The following is a 19,960-nucleotide window of genomic DNA, read 5'->3' on the forward strand; positions in this document are numbered from 1 at the left end:
CTTCATTGAACGCCTTTATTGTTTAACACTGTTTTGCAGATGATATGGTACTATAATAATAATAATAATGAATGCATTTTACTTAAAGGCGCCTTTCATGACACTCAAGGTCACCATACAGGACAGCTAGACCAATCAATTCAAATAAAAACACTATACAAGTCAATAGAAAACAATTCAAACTTTAAAAATGCGGTCAGGTTAAAGTGAATAAGCTGTTCTAAACAGATGTGTTTTGAGTTTGGATTTAAATTGAGAAAGAGAGTCTAAACTACGGAGATCAGGAGGGAGTGAATTCCAAAGCTGAGGAGCAGAGTGGCTGAAAGATCTGCTCCCCATGGTGATGTAATATTAGAAAGGAATTTCTGCAACCCTTAAAACAATGAAACTTGTGAATCTAATGGAGTTGAGGGCTATACTTGTTTCTCATTACGCTAAAATTCATTTGTTCTAAATAAATTAAGCAAATCATAGGATATATGATAAAAATGTAGCAAACACTGATACATGGAAATATTTTATGAAATATATTTTAAATATTTTAAATAATGCATTATGATACATTTAAAAATGCCTTTTATTCTTGAAATAGCAAAGCTTAACAGCCATTACCTCAGTCTTTATCCTTTTAATATTCTGAGTTGTTGCTCAAGAAAAATTATAATAATTATTATTATTATTATTATTATTATTGTTGTTGTTGTTGTTGTTGTTGTTGTTGTTGTTGTTGTTGTTGTTGTCATCACCGATTTTGAAAACAATTCTCACTGCAGTTGATTGGTAAAATGTGTTGTATTTCACTTCACTACAAAATCCAGCATCTCACAGCAACTAAAATATACATTAACTTGGAATAAAATCAGTAAACAGCATTTCCTTAATTGCCCACTGTAAAGTGATTAGCAAAACTTCTCCTACACAGTTCTTAATAAGCCTGTTTCCTTGCATTAATTTATACGAAACAACTAAAATGCATGTTCAAATTACACTGCTTAAAAAAGCATCCACATAACAGCCACGTTTCAATAAATAGCAAAGATAATCCTATATTTGACAACTACTGTAAGTCGAATAACAATATTTTGACCATTGCAATTGATCAAATGAATACATGCTTGCTGTATTTCTTTCAAAATAGAAAAATAAATAAAATCTTATCTTATATGTCTTACGAATCTTATACTGTTTGTATATTCAGTAACACTTTAAAATAATGGTCCATAGTTAATGTTAGTTAATGTATTTACTAACATGAACAAACTATTAGATATATGTTTATTATGGTTATTTATTCATCTTTGTTAGCGTTATTTAATCTTTTTTCTTTTCTGCTTATTCCCTCATAAACCAGGGGTGGCCACAGCGGAATGAACCGCCTTAACGTTATTTAGTGTCATTTATTTTAACTTACATTAGTTTATATGAACTCATGGTGCATTAACTAATGTTAACAAGGACAACTTTTGTTTTAATAATGCATTAGTTAGTGAACAAGGTTATTATTGGCACTTAGGTCATGTTAGTAAATACATGAACTAATGGGGCATTATTCTAAAGTGTTACCATAAGTAAAAGAAAATATGTAAATATAAAATCACACATTTTTATAATAAACTAATATTCTTGATATATTATTAGAACAATTATAGTAATTGCACATAATATTTAAAATATTTTTTGAAACATATCTATACAACTCCATCTTTCATTTCAGAATCTTCCATAAGTCCTGTCATAATCTGCAGGCAGTGGAGTTGTGTTTTCCACAAATAGCCCAGAGCCTGAGCCTCAGGCAGAAGAAGCTGAGCTAGAGGAGACGGACGAGGTCTCAGTCTTAGACTTAGAGCTGGAGCTTCCTTCCTCCTCATCTTGGAACGGATCCTTTCCACAACACACCGTCATCATCATGGAGTGTCGAAACTGCTTATTCATGAAGACGTAAATGAGCGGGTTGTAGAGAGCTGAGCTCTTGGCAAAAAAAGCCGGGACCGTCATAAAAACAGGGCCGAATTGACTCCCCTGGTGGGTGAAGATGTACCAGGCCACGCTGGCATAGGGGAGCCAACATATTAAAAATGCGATGACCATGAGGATCACCATTCGGGTCACTTCGCGCTCAGCCCTTTGTGTAGTTTCTGATTCTTGCTGCTGGGCAGCTGCAACCTTCACAGTGCAAAGCAGGCGCCCATAGCAGAAAGAAATGATGGTGAGAGGGATTGAGAAATGAACCACGAACATATAGATGACAAACGACTCGTTCTCAGTCTCAGGATTCGGCGTATAGTAGTCCACTCCGCAAGAGCACTGCAAGCCTTCGGGGATGTACCGGGACCATCCTAGGAGTGGAGGAATGGCACACGAACAGGCCATCGACCAAGAAAAAGCCACTCCTAAGGTAGCATGAAGTTGTGAGAAGCGAAATTTGGTGAAAGGCTTGCAAACGACTACCCATCTCTCAACAGCCAGAACAACCAAAGACCAAAGTGCAATCTCACCGCCAACGGTTGCAAAAAGACCCTCTAAGTTGCAACCAGCCCGTCCCAGGACAAAGTATCCATGCATGGAGGTGTAGAAGGTCGTTGTAAATCCACCGAACACCATAAACAAGTCAGCCACCGCTAAATTCAGAAGGATATAGTTCAGAGGCGTCCGGAGCTTCTTGTTTTCGATGGTTACGTACAAAGTGAGACCGTTGACAGGAACGCAGGTCACGATGAGGAACAGCATGTACGCGGCCATGCAGTAGAACGCAAACGGAGATGCCAAGTAGTATTGTGGGTATTCATAAGGGCTGCGCACCACGCCACTCTCATTCGACATGGGAACGTAAAAGTCTGGTCCCTCTGTGCCGTTCATGGTTGCTGGTTTGCTGTAGGTGGCTTTGGTATGGGAAAGTTGAGCACAGTCTGTTTTGATGCCTTTACAGGACAGATTATAGATTAGTATATTTTGACCCCTCAGCATAATATGGTTTAGGCTATGCTTATGATAATCTCTGAGTCCACAGAGGTGCTCATAGTGTGATCGGGTCATGTGGATTGAGTCTGTCTACATCAATTGGGTTAGACAGGTCAGTTGGTGGATGGAGCAATAAATTTTTGTTTATAGTCCAACACCTCTACAGTTTCATGTTTTAACAGAATATAGGCTATTATAGTCAACTAAAAGAGTACATGAACGAATACAGACATTTTTAAGTATAAAGACTCAGTTAGTGTGTATATTTTCATAACAAAATAAGTGTTCATGAAAAAATGTGATATGTGGTCTTGCTTCATGCTGAGCACTGTTGTTCATCATCTTTTGATTTGATTTGTGTTTCATACAGCTTTATATGTTGTTCATTTGTGTTTGTCTCTAGCCTTGACCCTTATTTGAACCTGAAAGGCTTTGACGTACTGTTTATCGTAGATACTGTATGTGTGAGTAGATGCCACATTCATTTCCAGCATGTTGACTTGTCATCACTCGCAGTAGAAAAATCAATGAGTTTTCCAAGATACCTCTTCGTTGCACAGCCTCTGGTTGTAAAAACTGCTGAGATTTAAAGTCTGCATGAAATGAAAATGTACAATGTCTGCTTTGCTAGCATACATTGATAGTCTTAAGGTGAACAATTAATCCATGCAAGTTAATTTATTAAAAAAAAAATTGTTTTAGTAATATCTTTTATCAAAATCAAACCATTCACAGTGGTTGATTGGCAGCCCAACTCTAATGACATCAGTTTGATGACATGAAATCTGCATACCTGCCAACACTCCAGTATGTCATACTCATCTACCCTTACCTTACCGTTTTGTTATTTGTCCTGGAAAACTCCCATAATTCCACCCCTACATTCTTTTCTGGAATAGTCTCCAACAACAGTCCCACCTCGGTCCTCATCTATTTTGCCACGGTGTCCAACAACAGTCTCCCGGTTATCACTAACATCGCAAACAACACCCCCGGTTCTCAGATCTTGCCTACACCCCCAACCCCCTGCCGATTATATCCAGTTCCACCCAATCCACCCCCCCACCCCTTAATATCCAGTTTAAAATGTTATCATACTAAAATAACAGTCTGCATGAACTTCCAGTTCACACTGAGATCAAATTTCAGAAGAAGCAGGATGACCTTTACAGGTGAGAATTGTTTAAATTGTGTTTTTATAAACATATTAGAGGAATGTGTGTTTTTTTTTACTTTAGTAATGTCATTTAAAGGTCCTTTCACACTGAGAACTATTAAACAGCATGAATGTGTGATGCCCTAAACAATCGCTTTCCATTGGATCATTTCACAACAGGTATGACCCATGTTAACAACAACAAAAAAAGATAAACAAAGAAAGAAAGGTGTGTATCATATCACATATGCACTAAAGTCTATGCTATTTTGTAGGATATGTAGTGCATTCATAACGAAAATTCTACAATAATAAGTGCACATTAAAAAACCAGATGATGCATCTATTCAACCTATGAACAGAATCCCTTTTGTCTCGATAAACAGATTCATTCACTCAACAGTTGCAGCTTTGCTCATGTGGCAGAAGGAGAGGAGCTATCAGCACTAAGGTTTGATTGCTGTTTTTATTTCAGATTTTGCAACCAAAATTCTCCAACGTAAGTGACACATACAAATACAAATAGTATAGCATTAGACAGAAAGGGAAAAATAAAAATAACAATAATCATAGTATTGATAAAAATAATACTAAAATGACTAAATTAAACAAACAAATTAATGAAATTACAATGGCACTTAAACGAATAACCACAAGTAAAACAGATAAAATCAAGGATCTTCTTTAAATACGTCTGTATAATATTTCAGCAATCCTTGTTTTTTTTATTCTTAATAAGATGAAGGGATTTAAGGAGGGAGTTAAATTCTATTCTAAAATGAGCAAAGGATGGGTAATTATTTGCCAATTTCTCTTTGTGAATGAAAAATGTGCCATATAAGATAAAAAAAAAGAGTCTAATGTGTTCCAGGGGGTTATCTTTTGGATTATTATTATAAAAAATAATGTCTTTTTAGACTACAGCAACTCACAGCATTGACAGAATCAAATATATGAGAACTTAGGGGTGACCAAAATTGCTTGGATATAATTGTAGGCTTCAGTGTATTGTGTGTCATTTGTGACTTACTAACTTTCACACTCAGTATATTTTAAAGTTTGTGGTGTCGCAGAACAGGAAGACAATTCTGGAAAAGAATGATTGTCATGTGTTTGTTGCCTTTGCTGTCTGAGAACAGAACTTTTTGATAAACGTCACACAACTACAGAAACATCATTGTGGCAAAGAATTGCTGAGGCAATGGGAGTAGATGGTAAGTTGAATATTTTATGAAAGTGGTAAGCTTGATAGATAGTTCTGGTGTACTTTGTGTTTGTGATAGATGCTGGTGTTATAGTAATGCATTTCAGTTGTTGTGCTTTTGCACGGACACTCTTAAAAAGAAAGTTTTTGTTATTGCCATTTAAGACTCCATGAAGAACCTTAACCAGCAATGGAACCTTTCAATTCCGCAAAAGTTTCTTTATAATAAAAAAACAATTATTCAAAAGCTTCACACTGAGTAAATAATAAAGGGGTTTAAAAACTGTACAGTGAAAGGTCCCTTGTGGACGCCAAAATTATTAATTTATGGCATCATTGGCTGTGATACCAAACTAAAATTGCAAATTGAAAAAATATGCAAAATAAAAGTCATATATTACAAAAGGTTACACTCGCATGAGGTGTTTTTTTTTTTTTTTTAGGATATTCAAAATAGCAATATTTAACAAACCTGAAAACATTTTTTTCTGTATTTTCTTTCAGTTAATGCTTGAATAACACCTACATTGATCTTATATGTCTCAAAAAAAAAAAAAAGGCTGTGATATATGTTAACCAGTACCAATGTCAGTCATCATGAATTTGAAATCTCTTAATTTGTGAGAGTTAAAGAGACTGTTTTAGTCACACAATACAGTGTGGAGGCCTAAATGTATTGCCAGTCAGACCTGTCTACCTGTAGAAGTTTTAGAAAGGAAAAAAACGTTTCATGTTTGGGCGAGTCACTTTTTCTATTGCCATCATCTGCTAAAAGCTAATACAGATGTAGTTATTTATAGATGTGTTTTTTGGCGCAGTAGGTAGTGCTGTCGCCTCACAGCAAGAAGGTCGCTGGTTCGAACCTCGGCTCAGTTGGCGTTTCTGTGTGGATTTTGCATGTTCTCCCTGCGTTTGCGTAGGTTTCCTCTGAGTGCTCCGGTTTCCCCCACAGTCCAAAGACATGCGGTTCAGGTGAATTGGGTAGGCTAAATTGTCCGTAGTGTATGAGTGTGTGTGTTTGGATGTTTCCCAGAGATGGGTTGTGGCTAGAGGGGCATCCGCTGAGTAAAAACGTGCTGGTTAAGTTGGCGGTTCATTCCGCTGTGGCGACCCCAGATTAATAAAGGGGCTAAGCCGACAAGAAAATGAATGAATGAAAAAATGAATGAATGAACGCTAGTCATTCTTTTTTGACATTTCCAATGCATATACTGTACAAGAATTGCATGTTCACACCAAAAAAGCTATGCAGGCATGTTATTTAAGATAAATGTGATATTACTATAATCCAAATATATACTTTAGTTATTAAAATCGATATTTAAATTTTCTGTAGAAGATTTCAAAGTGTATTACGTTACTATTACTATAGTATTACAAATTACTAAAAAAATAATTACACTTTTTTAATGAAAATGTTGACCACTACAGTATAGTGCCACATTTTTATGGTTATTTAATTATTTTAATTTGGCTTTGAGGCCTGGATAATAAGAAGACTATAATTTAACACCAAGAGAGAATAAGGACCCAGTAAGTGCATTTTGGTCAATAACTACCATAGACTGGAAAAAGAACTTCCCATGCGCCACCTTGTGGTGAATATTATAAATCGCAACTCCTAAACAACGTAATTCTTTCTTTCTCTAAAATTCAAAATTGCTTTATTGGCTTGACTGTAAATAATACAATACTGCCAAAGTTTGAAATAGGAGGACAAATATAAAACTACAATAACATATCAAAATAAAAGAATAGAATAAAAATATCATATTAATTTGACAAAACAATTTAAGAAATAAGATGACACACACACACACACACACACACACACACACAAACATACACAGATGAAGGGCCACTGTGGTATACAGTATAGGAAAGTATTATTCCTTCCCTATACTGCTACACACATTACACACATTACATACTCTCTCTCTCTCTCTCTCTCTCTCTCTCTCTCTCTCTCTCTCTCTCTCTCTCTCTCTCTCTCTCTCTCTCTCTCTCTCTCTCTCTCTCTCTCTATCTCTCTCTTAACCCAATCTTCACCCAACTGGCTGCATAAATTGCAACGTTGTGTAATTAATTTACTTTTCACAACTATAATTCAGGATTTGTATGATTTAAAAGAAAAAAAATATAAAGAGTAAAGTATCTTTTACACATGTCAACAGTCATTCCGCACAATGAAACATATTATACCCAGGACTTATATTTTGCACTTTATCCATGTTTTCTTTTAGCTACAGTTGAAGTCACAAGTATTAGCGTTCCTGTTCATTTTTTTTTCTTTTTTAAGTATTTCTTAAATGATGATCAGCAGAGCAAGACATTTTTACTGTATTTCCTATAATATTTGTTCTGAAGAAAGTCTTATTTGTTTTATTTCAGCTAGAATAAAAGCTGAAAAGTTTTTAATTTAAAGGACAGCTATTTTACCCCTTTATCATGATTTAAGATCATTCTTTTATGTCTCCAGAATGTGTCTGTAAAGTTTCAGCTCGCAACACCCATCAGATTTTTTTTTATACCTTCCAGAACAATGTTTTGCTCTGAACACATTAGCTGTTTTTGTTGCTTGTGCCTTTAATGCTAGTTCTCCCCGCTCACCGTTCCCACGTGCCTGTCAGAGTGCCTCAATCTCTGTCTCAGCTGATCCCACGTAACGTTTGTGAGAAATACAACAGTAAGATTTTTCCCAATGATTATTTGATGTATTTCTTGTGTGGAATTAATTCAAGTCTTTCTGTAACGTTGAGTCACACATGATGTTGTTACAAAGTTCACGTACACACAAACACACACGCACACAGCACACAAGTTTAACTTTGCAGTGCTTTTCATTACAAATATGCACTGTTTTAAAAACGTTATAAAATTTAAGGTCAGCATTATTATCCCCCTTAATGTGTGGTTTGGATAGTCTACAGAACAAACTATTGTTATACATATACTTGCCTAATAACCCTAACTTGCTTAATTAACCTAGTTAACCTAGTTAAGCCATAAAATGTCATTTAACTTAAACACTAGTGTCTTGAAAAATATCTAATACAATATTATGTACTGTCATCATGGCAGAGATAAAAGAAATCAGTTATTAGAAATTACTTACTAAAACTATTATGTTTAGAAATATGTTGAAAAAAATATCTTTCTATTAAAAAGAAATTGGAGATTCAGGAGGGCTAATAATTCTGGCTTCAACTTTAAACTAAACACATATTTAATACATAAGCATCTACTCACTTAAACCTCAATGCTGAAGTTTGAGCGATTTTACTTTTTTAAAGCTGCTTTCACAGATTTCTTTGAAAAGGATGAAGCATTTCTTCACTCTCCAGGAACGTTTGGAGGACTGGCTGTTAATGGCATCTGCTTTTTTGCTTCTTGCCGGGGGAGTTGAATTATTTTTATTCCAGGAGTGTATTAAATTATCAGCGCCTGTGACACAGAAAGACCAAACAAAGCTTTTCTCACATCAGCAGAGCTTCCTGTGTGTCTTAAACATCCCTCTTATCTCTCTCTGGGTCTTTTAGTGCTGGTGTGCTGGATAAATCTCACAGGACTGTATATTATTATGTTATTAATAGCTCAGGATCAAACGTTTTTTGTGTTAACTGATGGTAACTGAATGTGTTTGAATGTTTACAACCAAAAAAGGAAGAAGAATCAGGAAGAAGTTTTTTTTATATATTATTCTACATTTGATATATCGTTCAATTCATCAAAAAGTAAAATACTTAATTTGAATATTTAAAACATGAAAATCTCATTAAAAAAAAAGATCTGTCCGTCCATCCATCCATCCATCCATCCATCCATCCATCATTATATATTCAGCAAACACTTTAATGCATCAACAGTCATGGCTAGAATCTAAAGGTGTTATATTTATTTTAAAAACAAATTCTAAAGTAATTTTGTAATTTAGTGCTATACTTTAAAATACATTTAACTTTAACGTACTGAAATACATCTAATTAACTTAAGAATATTGCTGCACATTGATGGAATGAGCCAAAAGCCTTATTTATTTCTTAAACTATGCTTTTAAAAACATCCTTTTCTTTATCTCAGATAAGAAACATCCACAGATGGACCTGATTTGAAATGAATATAAGTTTGCATGCTGTCAGCAGAAAAATGACAATAAAACCAAAAGACATTTAGTAACTGACTTATATGAAACTCATAAATACTGAAAAGCAAAGAGCCAAGGACAGAGCCCTGTTGAACATCAAGTTACAAATTGGCTGTGATCCCTAAACTAAAATCTGAACCAGTCCATGGTGATTAAAGAAACAACAAAGATAGCCTGGAGATGGTTTAGTAACAATGCTGAGTTTATGTATGTCCAGAAGAATAAGAATGGACAGTCCAGAACTAATCAGTTTGTTGGACTTTGTATAAAAATCATTAGGATCAGAATTTCACTTTCTAAAAACTGCTGCTGCAAAGGTATATAAAATCCTGGTGATTTGAGTCAGCAACTTAATGATTTCAATTCTGAGAACAGCCAGACACACACACAAAAAAAAAAAAAAGAAAAAAAAAAGGTTTGATTAAACTTGAGAGATCAAACATGGAGTTCATTCCGAACCTGAGCACCAGCAAGTGACAAGGTTCTGGGAAGAGATTTTACACCTTCATAATGACACACATTAACCAAACTCAAGTTTTTTTTAAAGGAAATTTAGACTTATAGAGCAGATAGATGAAGAAAGGTCTGACTGAAGTTATATTTGGTTCATTGAAGACATTTAGATGTTTGATTGTACACAATGGACAATGGAAGTCCAGGCAGAAAATCACTGCAATAATCCAATGCAAAAAAAGAAAAGAAAAGACATTGTTAAAGAAAGAATAAAGAAACTCAGGTTTCATCAAAGACCACCCAAAACCACAGATAAAACAAGATGGGACTATTGTTGATGAAACTAGCTAAATGTAGAAATTGTGTTGTATATTAATGAAAGGGATAACAACATATTCTGTGCCTTTATAGGTGATGACGTTTCATCTGTTTGAGATCTTTACAGCTTCTTTTGGATTGAGCAGTATGTCTATGATGGGGCAGAAATATGGAGCGATCCAATAATAGAACCCTGAGGAACCCACATCACCAGGTGAATAGATATTGTTTGGTGATACTGTCTGTTATATCATCCATTCATAAATACACTGTAAAAAAAAAACAGCCAGTTGCTTTTAAAGAGATTTAGTGACTATTACTTTTGACAATTTAGTTGACTTTACTTTTTAAAAAGTGAGTAAACCTGTTACTTTAAAAATTATTAAGTTAACAAACTATGAACATAATTATACAAAAAAACTATTTAAGCCAATTTAGCAGATTTAAGTTAAGTCCATTTGTCACATTTATAGGGCAATGGGATTACTCACTATTTAAAATAACTATTTGCGTTTACAGTGTAAGAATATATTATCACAATTTGTTTTGTTTTTGCTTTAAATTGTATTCCTTATTAGTGTAACATTTGATGTAAATACTGGTACTTTGGTATTGTACTTTTGCCAGACATAACATTCAGCTTTCTGGTCAGCTTTAGAGTTGTCAGACTAATAAATTTGTTTCCGAAAGGTTTTAGGTTGTGTCTAGTGTCTCTCCCAAAGAGCAGTGCTGAAGAAAGTGCTGATGTCTGGATAGTCTCTCCAATTTTAGCCAGAGAGTGCTGAAACTCTGTAAGTGTGGGTGACCTCTTACTCTAACAATTTCTCTTCTTGTCCAGTTGCTCAATTTGTCTTGGTTGTTTCTTTCCTTTTCCCAGTAGAATTTAGAAATATTCCTTCACAGTTTCAAGCCAAGGTAGGTTGTTCTCTGAAATAATTGTAACGTCTACTTCAACTTGGCGACTATAAGTGCACGTTGATCTGCTTTGCTCATTATAAAGTGAATTACTTCATATTACTTGAATATTATTAATATGGGGATGAATAATTTACAAAATTTTTTATTTGAACATAGAAAGAAACTGAGCTCAAACAATTATCTAGTCAAGAGAATATTGGATTTTTCAAGTTGTCTTATATATTTTTTGTTTTATTTTGGAATTATTTCATATTATATTATTAAAAACTATTTATTTTTAATTAGGTTATAGGTAACACTTTAGTTAAGGTCACAATTCATGCTTTTAAGCACTGGGTTATTACCTGCCTAAGAACTGTTTATAGTTATAAAGTATGATCTGTATGAACTCTGCATCCCTAATCCTAAACCTAAACCTAATTTCTACCTTGCTAACTATTCACAAACAACTAATTAGTAATTTATTAAGCTAGTAGTGTTAGTTAATGGTTTGTTAATACTGTGAACTGTGATCTAAACTAAAGTGTTACCAAGTAATTTTAATAGCGGATACCTCGGCTCAGTTGGCATTTCTGTGTGGAGATTGCATGTTCTCCCTGCCTTCGCGTGGGTTTCCTCCGGGTGCTCCGGTTTCCCCCACAGTCCAAAGACATGTGGTACAGGTGAATAGAGTAGGCTAAATTGTCCGTAGTGGATGAGTGTGTGTGTGAATGAGTGTGTGGATGTTTCCCAGAGATGGGTTGCGGCTGGACGGGCATCCGCTGTGTAAAAAAAAAACTTGCTGGATAAGTTGGCGGTTCATTCCGCTTTGGCGACCCCGGATTAATAAAGGGACTAAGCCGACAAGAAAATGAATGAATGAATGTTTATCTAATATTTTTTAAATATAATAACAATAATTATTTTATCAGATTATTTGCTATATCAAATTCATAACGAAGGTTGAAAATTGTAGGCTAAATATAATCTAATTTATCTTTGTATCACCCAAAAACTGCAAAACGTTTCCAAAATAAAACTAAAAAACTGTGGGGGATTCATTCCGTTATGGCAACCCCAGATTAATATAGGTAATAAGCCAAAATGAAAATGAATGAATGAATTAAACTGTGATCGCTACAAGATCATTTACATAGTGAGCTTGAGTTTGCATCTTGACACTTGTAAAATTTAAGAAAGAATAGAGATACACAATCAATCTATCCTCTGCCAAAGAAAATGTACACATGAGTCAGACACAAACAGCTGGAGAGCCCTCAGCTGTTTACAGTTGTGAAATACTGAAATATAAGAAACAGATTTGCTCATCATTGCCTGAGATTTGAGCCATCAGATATCATAAGCATATTCTGTCAACAATAGTTTGGGTGATAATAGGGCATAGATTGAATTTTCTAACTTACTGCGCAGTTTCTTATGGAGAAGATTTGCATAATGTATGCAAACATGGTGAAATGGAGTTAAGTAGGATGCACTTAACACCAAGTTAAAATCCATGAAGTAATGGATTATATGAAAAAGTACTAGTTACATTTAAACGGTTGTATCATTGCTTTTGTTGTTTTTGTAGATGTAGTAACTCACTGTTTTATGGTGTTTGGAGTCTGTTTTCTACTCGTAATGACACATTCATACCCATATATAGTGAGTATATTGTAAGGTGAACTATCTCTTTAATTCAAAGACACATTAAGTAAAACTCTCAAAGAGAGGTTAAATGTACTTTAAAACAATAAAAATTCAAGATATAGTTAGAAGTTCCCACAGAAGAAAACCAGAAAAATACAGTGTAGGCATATATAAGTTAGACTGATGTGTTATTACAAACATATTATTCAGCAATATTTTAAATCTTTTTAAAATTAAAAACTAAAAACCAAAAATGTAATCTTGCATCGGCTGGATCATCTGTTTGTTTACCCTCTGAATCCTCAAGATGGATGCTAGGTTCATCAGACAGGCAGATGGTTCAATTTAACACTACCCTGACTGTTGGGGTCATCTGATGGGTCTCCTTAATGTTGAATAATCAGTCACGGTGAAACAGTGACAGTCTGTTTGGACCCAGAACAAGTGATAAGCAGAAAAATTAGGAGCAGAACAGACCAATATGTCTTGGCAGGGAGGAACAAAAACCATATCTGGAAACTGTAAGTTAGATAAGATGTCTAATGCAGATATTGAACTCAAGTCAGCTGTCAACTGAATTCTCACTTTCAGGGACATTATCCATGTCCCTCACCAACAACTTATCAAATTAATTTACTGAGCTGTGAGGCAATATGTAGGAGGTTAAGGCTATCGTTCAAAACTGACTACTATAGAACACAACAGTTGGATTCCGGAAGTAAAAAGTCCATTTATTTTCTCCACGAGGAAATATATTTTTACTTATAATTGATCATTGAAGTTGTTATATGATTGTATGTCCTTTTGTTTAACTCATGTTCTTATTCATTGACAATATAACTTAGAAAAAAAATTGTGGGATATGTACAAAATACTACATAATATGATGCAATGTTTAAAATTGCACCAATCATAGGTTTTAATTAAACTAAGATTTATGAAATAAGCATACATAAACATATTTTTAAATTTTGATGAAATGTCCCTTAAAATGTTTTCAATAATATTCATACTTTGCCATACACTTTCATAGTATTCCCCAGCTAATACAAAGGACTGTAAAGGCTAATACATAATCTTTGCATTTGCCATTTACAGTGCTGTACAGAACTGCTCCCTCAGCTTAATCCTGAACATTTGGTTGCTTAAATCTGATTGGCTGATACCTGGCGCCAACAGTTACAGCACACATCCAGCTTTTTCGCCCTTGTTTATTACTCGGCCCACACGATCGACAAGCAGAAAACACTCTACAGTTTGAAAACTACTCTTGCTCTTGGACAACATAACGCACTTTTGAGGCTTTTTTAGTCGAGAATTTAGTTGTTTAGATTGCAACTATGCAGTTTATTTATAAGGATGGTGCTTTTAAAATATTTATAGTTTCTGATGTGTGTGTCGGCGGCCGTTAGCCTGTCTTTAAACAAAGAAGGTTGATAATATTCATCCACAAGATGGCGACAGAGACTGCATAATAAGCCCTTAGAGAAAACAAAATCAAATCATCATTAAACAGGTAAAAGTCTTTCCAAGTCGATCTCTTTTATATGTTGTAGTGCTGTATTTATACCCTAATAATATTGGGATCTCCTGATTGCAACAGATAAATAAGTTACTAGGAGAGATATCTCTGTAGATTCATGGCATTTCATGCCATTCAGCGTTATAATCTTAAAATGTGGGCAGAATCACCTGTTTTGGTATTACTTTATATATTGCGCGGGATAATCAATCAAATACTAGCTCTAAAATTACGTTTGTGAATGAGCAAAGGTTTCTGCTCCGACGTCAGCTGCCAATGTGAATGGCGGAAGAAAGTAGTTCCTCTTTCAACAATTTTTTGAGACTCTCCATGTTTGATTTTCTTTTCTTATACACATTATGATGTTGGACTGTTGTACAAACGCAATATCACACTTGTAGCAGTGCGTTACACAATGTTACAGCCACATCACACTGCTAAGTTACTAGTGTGATATTGCTCAGTCTACATGCTTTCAGAAATAACCTATAAAGGTTTTAAAACATGTTTCTAGTTGTTCACACATTGACAACAAAAAAATAATTCATCCATGTAAATTCTCTTCTATACTCCTTTAAAACGAAAATGTACAGTAACTTACATAAGTACATTTTATGTGGATACATTTGTTTATATGGCCTTGTAATTATGATAATTTGTAGACTTAACCTTCGTAACATAAATAATAATAATAATAATAATAATAATAATAATAAAAGACCTTAAAGGGATCGTTCTCCCGTAAATGAAAACTGTCATTTATTCACCCTTCACTTGTTCCAAACTTTTTTTTTTTTTTTTTTTTTTTAAACACAAATGAACATATTTGGAAAAATGTTTGCTGCTGACACCCATTGAGTTACATTAGTTGTTGTGTCATTTCAGAGGCTGCATCATCTGAAGAATGCAGACTTCAAAGATGAGTCCTTCAAAGTCCACACATGCCGAACCGAGCATTTTGAAATGAGAAGATCTAGCCTACAAAGGACAGATTCCATCACCTAGTGACCGAAACAGCTGATTAACAAGAGGTAATAAAATTTGTATGACAGATGTGTTTAAGTCTAGATTTGAATTTGTCTAATGTTGGAGCACTTTTGAAAATTTCTGGTAGCTGATTCCAACAGCGGGAGGCAAAGTAGCCCTGGAATTTCTAGTTTCTTTGATCCTAATGATCTGAGGGACTTGCTAGGTTTGTATTTAGTGAGCATGTCTGTAATGTATTGAGGTCCATTTAGTGATTTGTAAACAAGTACTTCAAAATCTATTCTGAATGTAAATGGGAGCCAGTTAAGGCCTGAGGACAGGTGTGATGGTTTCTGATTTTCTGGTTCTGGTCAGAATCCTGGCAGCAGCATTCTGGATGAGGTGCGACTGTCTCACTGTCTTTTTGAGGAGGCCCTTAGGAGTCCATTTCTGTAATCCATCCTGCTGGTGATAAAAGCATGAACAAGTCCTCCCTGGAAACAGAGCATCTAATTCTGCCAATGTTTTTGAGATGATAGTATGATGATTTACTAACTGCCTAGACATGACTACTAAAACTCAGATCTGACTCCAGAATTAGACCAAGATTCTTTACCATATTTTTGTTCTTTGACCCTGAGAGCCAAGGTATGCATTTACAGTACCTTGAGAACTTCATCTTTGTTCCCAAATGCAATGACTTCAGTTTTCTCCTTGACTAAAAAACGTTTTGCCACATTTTTTCAATAAATGCATTGGCAGAGGGTTTCAATGCGGCTGTAGTTAGGCAGTACGGCTAAGTAGATCTGAGTGTCATCAGCACAGGTGTGGTAGGAGATTTGGTTCTTTCTCATTATTTGGCTCAGTGGGAGCATACAAAGGTGGAACAGGAGAGTTGCCAGAGTTGAACCTTGTGGGACTCCATTTTAAGCGATTTGAAGACAAAACGAGGTTCACAAAAGCTGGAAATATATTTCCTTTGAATCATGTACACACACACGCATGTAAACTGTCTATAAAATCACTTTTTAGTAAGACATCTCATACTAAATTCATACATTAAATCTAGAGTTTGCTTTTAAAAACCTTCCATTGTCAGTGCGCAACTAATATTTGGATGTTTGAGGCCACAAAGGATCCACTGGTTGTATATTTCATCATTCATTCCTGGGAAATGAATGACTCAATTGGAGGATGCATTTAAAGAAGCCTGATGCAGCGACCTTTGAATGCAGCCTGCAGAGGATGCAGCCTCTAAAGTGAGACACAGCTATAGTATTTATTTCATACTATGGAAGTCAACCAGCAACCAGTATTCTTCAAAATATCTCGTCTTGTGTTTAACAGAGAGAGAGACTCATAAAGCTTTGAAACCATTCATTAATTCGCCACAGCGAAATGAAACACTTATATACCATACTTTTCCAGCATATGTTTTATGCATTGGATGACCTTCTAGCTGCAACCCATCACTGGGAAACACCAATACACACTCATTCACACACACACACACTACGGTCAATTTTAGCATACCCAATTCACCTGTACCACATATCTTTGGACTTGTGGGGAAACCTGAGCACCCGGAGCAAACCTACACGAACACGAGGAGAACATGCAAACTCCCCACAGAAATACCAACTGGTCCAGCCGAGGCTCGAACCAGCGACCTTCTTGCTGTGAGGTGAACGTGTTACCCACCGCATCGCCCAGTTTGAAACCACATGAGGGAAAATAAATAATCTGGTAATTTCAATTTTTGGCTGAACTATTCTTTTAAAAAACTTCTTTTTGTAGATCTACAACTGCAAACAACTGAATGTCTGGATTCAAAAAGGTATTATTAAGCAGCTTAATTTTTCTTTTCTTCAGAGGCTTTAAAGGTGAAGATGACATTTGGAAAGTGTACCCGGAAATATCTTCCAGAACACCCACACCATTTACGTGCTCCATGCCTTGATCTAATCATCCACTTTCTTCTTCAACACCATCAAACTCGGTCAGCTTCTCCCCTTTCCCACTTCGGGATATTTGGCAAGGCTTCTTGTCTCTTGCTCTCGGATCTTTCTCTTCTTCTCGTCTGCCTGGACTTCCTTCCACAAATTCATCTCTATATGTTTCAGCTAATGAATCTGGTTTGTGTTTCAGCTGTTACAGTAAGGAGTACTAGTAGGGAGGAGGTTGCATCCTCTTAGGATGACTACATCTCCGAAATTACAATGCTGGACCGCGGGGAGAGGCGTGTAGGAACGCCTGCACAATGAAAGTGGGGTGGGGTCACCTACACGTTGATGGCACTGTCATATCCCACTCATGGCTTTTAGACACGTTGTTAAACCATCTAAGAGGTAGGAAGTGATGCTAGGTATGGAGGTGTTCACAGGATGTCCTGAACAATAATAGGCTGGGTTGACAGGAGGAAGTGACAGGGCGACATACTTCTGACGTAGGAAGAGACGGGACGACGTTGGCCCAGTTTTGTGGGAAAAACTGAGCATGCTCAGCTGCCTTGTATAGAACAAAGGCCACTGCTTGCGCCTCTTGGGACACACAGATTTCGTTCAGTGTGCCTGCTGAGAATGCAAAAAATAGAAGCCTTACACATTTGCTAACACACATGAACCTTGGCCAAAATACACAAAAGTATTTCAGAGGAGACCAACTTTGATTTCAGGAATAGAGCCAACAACTGTGGACTGAAGCACTGTAGAGGAGGACAGGGATAGTTGTGGCATTTAGTTTTAATGACTGTGACTTCAGACACTGATACGGTTGTCCCATATTGGTTACAAATTAGATTTGCTTTTGAAATCCATAAACTGGGTAAATAGTCAAGTTCAAAGAGTTGTCAATCTGACATTGATGTAGCTTTCTTTGTTCCAATGATGACAAAAATGTTTTAAAGGTGCCATTGCTTCAATATTGTATGTTAAATTGTTCTCTGATATCTGCGTGGGGCTTAGGCATGTTCAAAAATTCCCCAGACATGTTATTTAATTGCTCATTTACAACTACAGAAATTATTATGAAAAGCTTGGTTTGACCGTATTTAGAACAGTCATTAATATTAATGAGCCTGGTTGGATGCTCTGCAGCTTTTCAAGTAAGTGCTCTGTCTCTCACATACATTCACACTCATGCAATGTGAAGTACATGTATGCGAATCTCCCGTTCCACCACATCCCATAGGTGGACATGGTCAGCAACAAGGTAGGCTATGGCATTGACACAATGCTTAATTGGTAATAATTGACCTAAAATGTTTCAAGGAAATATCCGCCACACCATTACACCACCACCAGCAGCCTGAACCGTTGAAATACGACAGGATGGATCCATGCTTTCATGTTGTTGACACCAAATTCTGACCCTACCATTTAAATGTTGCAGCAAAAATCGAGACTCATCAGACCAGGCAACATTTTTCCACTCTTCTATTGTCCCATTTTGTGATGAGCTTGTGTGAGTTGTAGCCTCAGTTTCCTGTTCTTAGCTGACAGGAGTGTCACCCGGTGTGGTCTTCTGCTGCTAAAGCCCATCCGCCTCAAATTTCGTTGTGTTCAGAGATGCTCTTCTGCATACCTCAGTTGTATTGAGTGTTTATTTGAGTTACTGTTGCCTTTCTATTAGCTCAAACCAGTCTGGCCATTCTCCTCTGACCCCAACAAGGCATTTGTGCCCACAGAACTGCCGCTCACTGGATATTTTCTCTTTTTCAGACCATTCTTTGTAAACCCTAGAGGTGGTTGTGTGATAAAATCCCAGTAAATAAGCAGTTTCTAAAATACTCAGACCAGCCCATCTGGCACCAACAACCATGCCACATTCAAAAGTCAATTTAATTTATCTGTATTTGTATAGCGCTGTTATAATGTGGATTTTGTCAAAGCCGCTTCACATAGAAGATTATAGTGATTTAAAAATGTCAGTTCTGTTCAGTTCAGTGTGGTTTAATATTCACTGCTTAAAGTCCAAACACTGCAGAGCAATCCATCGATGTGCAGCTCTACAAGTCCCAAACCATACAAGCCAGTGGTGACAGCGGCAAGGAAAAAAACTTCTCTTCACAGGTCTTTGATTGCATCAGTGGCACTGCAAAATCTCTAGGAGTCTCGGGATGAGTATCACTATATCTTGTATTTCCTGTGTGACCTGATAAAGACCATGTATGCTGGAACAATGTTCAATTTAATTTCTCTTTCGAGAGCTAAAGTGGCAGAGGGCACTGATTTTTTTTCTATTATTCACCTTTCCCATATTTAGTATTCTGGGCAAGCTGTGATAAGATCTCTGTGAGCATACTGTATGTCTATGCTAGTAGATTTTCAAAATAAGAGTCCCACATGCAAAGTATGCATACAAGCTTAGATTATAAGGGGGAAAATAAAACTGTTGTAATTTCATTAGGAAACATTATGACCGATCAAATGGATCGTGGGGCATAAATATTAATGATGATGTGTGCATCATAACAGTCAGTGTTGCAACTGTCCTGATTTTCTATAGAATTTTACACTCACAGGATTTACATGAGAATGAGGACACTCTGGTGTTTAAGGCTCATGGTCATTTCCATGTACTCAACTGATATTATTCAGCTATGCCTATGTATTAAGATTTTCATTGTATTTCAACTTTAAGTTAAATGTTTAGGATGATCTGTCTAAGCAATTTGACAGCTTTATTGTTAGC

At 36.0% G+C, this 19,960-nt stretch overlaps 1 protein-coding gene across 2 annotated transcripts; it reads right to left on the reverse strand.

Moving 5' to 3' along the window:
• Position 1: 1 nt before the first annotated feature.
• On the reverse strand, positions 2–6,030 carry rhol (rhodopsin, like). Of its 2 annotated transcripts, XM_073916019.1 has the most exons (2): positions 4,092–6,030; positions 2–3,883 (listed from the first exon to the last, which is right to left on the reverse strand). In XM_073916019.1, exon 2 carries the CDS (start codon positions 3,031–3,033, stop codon positions 1,789–1,791), a length of 1,245 nt encoding a protein of 414 aa, XP_073772120.1. In that variant the 5' UTR covers positions 3,034–3,883; positions 4,092–6,030; the 3' UTR covers positions 2–1,788.
• Positions 6,031–19,960: the final 13,930 nt, after the last annotated feature.

Source organism: Danio rerio, chromosome 11 (genome assembly GCF_049306965.1).
Source record: "Danio rerio strain Tuebingen ecotype United States chromosome 11, GRCz12tu, whole genome shotgun sequence".
NCBI classification, from domain to species: domain Eukaryota; kingdom Metazoa; phylum Chordata; class Actinopteri; order Cypriniformes; family Danionidae; genus Danio; species Danio rerio.